This window comes from Oryctolagus cuniculus, chromosome 20 (assembly GCF_964237555.1).
Source record: "Oryctolagus cuniculus chromosome 20, mOryCun1.1, whole genome shotgun sequence".
Taxonomy (NCBI): Eukaryota; Metazoa; Chordata; class Mammalia; order Lagomorpha; family Leporidae; genus Oryctolagus; species Oryctolagus cuniculus.
This window is the reverse complement of record NC_091451.1, coordinates 9,307,045-9,310,943: the sequence shown is the minus strand read 5'-3', so window position 1 is coordinate 9,310,943 and position 3,899 is coordinate 9,307,045. Positions and strand designations below refer to the sequence as shown.

At 56.6% G+C, this 3,899-nt stretch overlaps 1 protein-coding gene across 1 annotated transcript; it reads right to left on the bottom strand.

The window, feature by feature from the left end:
* Window positions 1-935: 935 nt before the first annotated feature.
* Window positions 936-3,544, bottom strand: TMEM30B (transmembrane protein 30B). The gene has a single exon (XM_002719548.5). It carries the CDS (start codon window positions 3,386-3,388, stop codon window positions 2,327-2,329), a length of 1,062 nt encoding a protein of 353 aa, XP_002719594.1. The 5' UTR covers window positions 3,389-3,544; the 3' UTR covers window positions 936-2,326.
* Window positions 3,545-3,899: the final 355 nt, after the last annotated feature.

Below are 3,899 nucleotides of genomic sequence, written 5' to 3'. Positions count from 1 at the left end.
CGAGCGAGATAACAAAGAGAAGACAAACAGAACCTTTATTCTCTTTGCAAAACCCAAAGAAGAAAGCCTGGAAGTGCGTCCACTAATTTAATTGGAAGAAATTTCATTTCGGTGGACTCATTTACAATTTTGTAGCACTAGAGTGACTACGGCAAAAGGGAGGATATTTCCAAAAGCTCACTGCAAAATGTACTTAAAGCATATTTTGATGAAAAGTGATTGAATCCATGCAGAGTTTTTTCATAATACGCGTTTTCCATGAACTGGTCGAAGACCCTCATACATGGCTGCTCCCAAGACATCTTAAGAAATGAGACCAACTCCCACCCCGACCGAGCAGGGCTGGGCTAGTGAGCTGCTCAGGGAGACAGTCATAACAAAAATCATTCTATGTACATGATGATGGTTTCGCAGCCTAAAACCATCATTCACAATTTCATGATAAAAGTGTATTGCGTTCCAGAGTTGGGAAGCCAGCATCCTGGAATGACGAAAGTACTTTTGGTGTACCCATAAGTAAGGGGACAGGATCCCTTGAATCACTACTGTCTCAGAAGTGCTGAGACGGAGACCTGAGATAAACACGTTGTCCAGTGGTAATTTTCAAAGAAGCTAGAGTAAAACAAAAAGAATGTAAAGTACTCAGTACAACTCAACATTTCTCCAACTACAAAAAAAAAAAAAAAAAAAAAAAACTTAGTTCAAGATCTTTCCCTGCCTTAAAGGAGTGAACACACACAGCAGTAATTAGAAAGTAGCTGTGACAGACACCAGGCACCAAGGAATTCTGACAAATGCCAAATAACAGCTTTCAGCTAATAAACTGGGAAGATGATATCATAGAGTTTTTTTTAAAGTTATTTTAACTTATTTTGTTGCCACAAAGAGGAAGTCTTAAAAATATTCTATTGCTTTTCAGAATAACTTCATACATATTGTATACACATTGATTTTAATCAACAAAAAATCAACTGAGTTTAATCAAGAGTTTTTAACATCATGTCAAAGACACCCCCCCAAAATAAAATCTTAAGAGATTCTAGCTTGCACATAAGATTTTCCTTAGTATTCATTCAAAGAGGATTACTAGACACAAATGTTTCATTTGAGGACATGCATTCTAAAGTTTCAGTTTTTTTTTTTTTTCCCAGATCCAAGGAAGAAGGTATTAATTAATGAAATTCTTTCTCTCCAGGCATTAAAAAAAAAAAAAAAAAGCAGATGAGAAAGAGGGGTGAGCCAGGAGTCAGAAGAAATACATGTGACTTTTGATACTTTCCCACTAGGATCCCTCCGTTACCTGATTCGAAGGTTCAGACAGTCCCCAGAGCCCCCACAGACTGGCCCAGCAGCGTCAAGTTTCCGCACAGTACCTGCAAAGTTTAACTTCTGCACTCAACTATCCAACGAATTTCCTTGCCCTGCAACTCTGAATCCCAGCTACTTCTAGAGAGCGCATTCTTCCCCATTCACTCCAGAAACCATGGGGCAGGGGCCTCTCTCTAGTCAAGGCATTGCTAAACCTAATCTGCAGTATTATGACCGTCACTGTCCTGAAAAAACCAAACTCAGGAGACTGCTTCAGGCCCTAGGCAGGCAGGGACTGGATTCCCAGTCTGAGGGAGCAGAGGCCTCCATGGGGAGCCTGCTAATAATACTGCTCCAGGGTCTCCCCGCGCAGCCTGGCAGGGTCAGAGTCTCGGCCGCTGCTGGTGCCTCCCCATCTACTTAACATTTCTAGCAAGTACTAGGGGATTTCAAAAGCGTTCGTGGAGAACGGAATTAAAAGGTAAGCTTCCTTTAGTGCAAAACATCGTTTGAAATCCATGAGCGCTTGGAAGACCGCTCTGGGCATGGACTTCAAACTCCTTGTGCACCAAAACAACCTTATCTTTTCATGTCATTTTTCCCACGGACTCTTCTGAGTACCCTGGAGTATCCCCCTCTCCGTGTCTCTACAGGGGCTGCGTGGACCTGGCCTACCCCAACCCCCACACCCACCACGACACCCTTCCCAAAGCTCCCAGAGCGCTCTCCGCCTGATCCACCACGAGCTACTTAAACACGGCCAGGTCTCTCAGTCCCTCCACGCGGGAGGCGGTCGGATGCGAGACCCTACTGTCCCTGGAACTCTTCAAGCCTGCCAACACGTCAGCTGGAGAGGCGGCGATGGAGGTGGGGAAGTGGCAAGGCTGTGTCTCCGCTCCGCAGGTGCACCCAGCACCCCCCCCCCACGAGGCACAGGGGGTCCTCCCCGTGCCCTCCCACGCCGTCCTCGACGCCCCAGGAGGCAGGGGAAGGCGGAGGGCGTCCCTGGGGCCAGCCATCACTCGTCGTCGTCGTCGTCGTCCGTCTGGTCCTGGTAGCGAATGTACACGACCAGCATGGCGAAGCCCACGAGGATGCAGAGGGCGCCGACCACAAGGTAGGCGATGCCCAGGAAGGGGTTCTTGCCGCCCATCCACGAGATGTTGCTGAAGATGAGCAGCTTGTGGCCGCCGAAGGCGCGCACCGGGTAGTTGTAGGAGATGTTGACGCGGTAAGCGCCGCGGGGCAGCCCCGCCGAGTAGTCGCCCTGGCGGATGCGCGCGTACAGCTTGCGGAAGGTGGGCAGCGCCGCCGTGCGCATCCACACCACGAAGTCCTGGTTGACGAAGCCCGTGTTGTTGGGGTCGGCGCTCAGCTCGTAGACCGGCCGGGGCCAGTTGGGCGGCGGCGCCGTGCCGCGGAAGGCCAGCGCCAGGCTGCCGTTCACCAGCGGCGGGTTGCGGAACTTGACGTGGTAGTCGGTCCACCAGGCGATGGCGGCGCGGTCCAGCGGCACCTCGACGTAGGGCCCGGCCGGCTGGTGCTGGTGCCACAGCGAGAAGGTGTCGTTGAAGAGGCTGTTGGCGATGGCGCCGCAGGGCGCGATGGGCAGCCCGGTGGCGCTGCGCTGGTACGGGGCGCACTCGTTGGCCGGCTGGCGCAGCGCGCTCGGCAGCCCGCTCAGCTGCGCGTCGTCGCGGGACACGCCGTAGCGCCGGTTGTTCTGGTAGAAGCTGGACAGCTCGTAGTAGAGGTACACGGGCCCCGGGAAGAGCTCGTGCAGCGAGAAGTACCAGGCGCACGAGCAGGGCGGCGGCGGCGCGCGGCCCTGGCCCTCGGCGGCGCACACGGAGCAGTTGCTCGAGCCCGCGTCGCCCGTGTAGTCATGCTCGAGCTCCACGATGCCGTTGGAGGAGTAGTAGAGGCCCAGGCCCAGGCCGATGAAGGCCAGGCCGGCGCAGAAGAAGAGCGGCAGCGTGATGCTGGCCGACAGCAGCGGCTGCCACGCGGGGAGGCGCTGCTGCGTGAACGCCGTGTTGTCCGGCTGGTGGGCGCCGCGGGCCGTGGCGCTCCACGTCATGGCGGACGGTCCCCCTCCGCACCCCGCCCCGCCCCGGGGGTCGCCGTCCCCGAGCCCTCGGGCCCCCGCCTCCTGCACAGGTGCGTCGGAGCCCCGGGCTCTGCGGCCGGCTCCGGGACGCCTGAGTTCCGCCTCCGCCCAGGTGCGCGGCGCCGGCTCCGCCCCTCGCGGGAGCCCGGGCCGCGCCCCGCCTCTTCCGAGGGGAGCCGGGCAGGTGTCGCGGCCTCACCTGGCGGCGGGCGCGGGCTCGGCTGACCCGCGCGGTCCCGGCCGCTCCTGGCGCCAGCTCCTCCCCCTCCAGGTGAGTGGCGGCTCAGGCTGTCTCCGAGTGGCTCACACCTTGCTCAGGTCCCCTCCGCCCCCTAACCCTTCCGCCTTCCCAGAGACTCGAGGGCCCGGATCCAGCCGCACCTGCAGCTCCGGCGCTGCAGCCTACCAGCGGGAAGCGTCCCCGGGAGCGTGCCCCGTGGGTCCCGGGGGCTTGAAGGGTTCGCGCGGTTACTGCATTCTC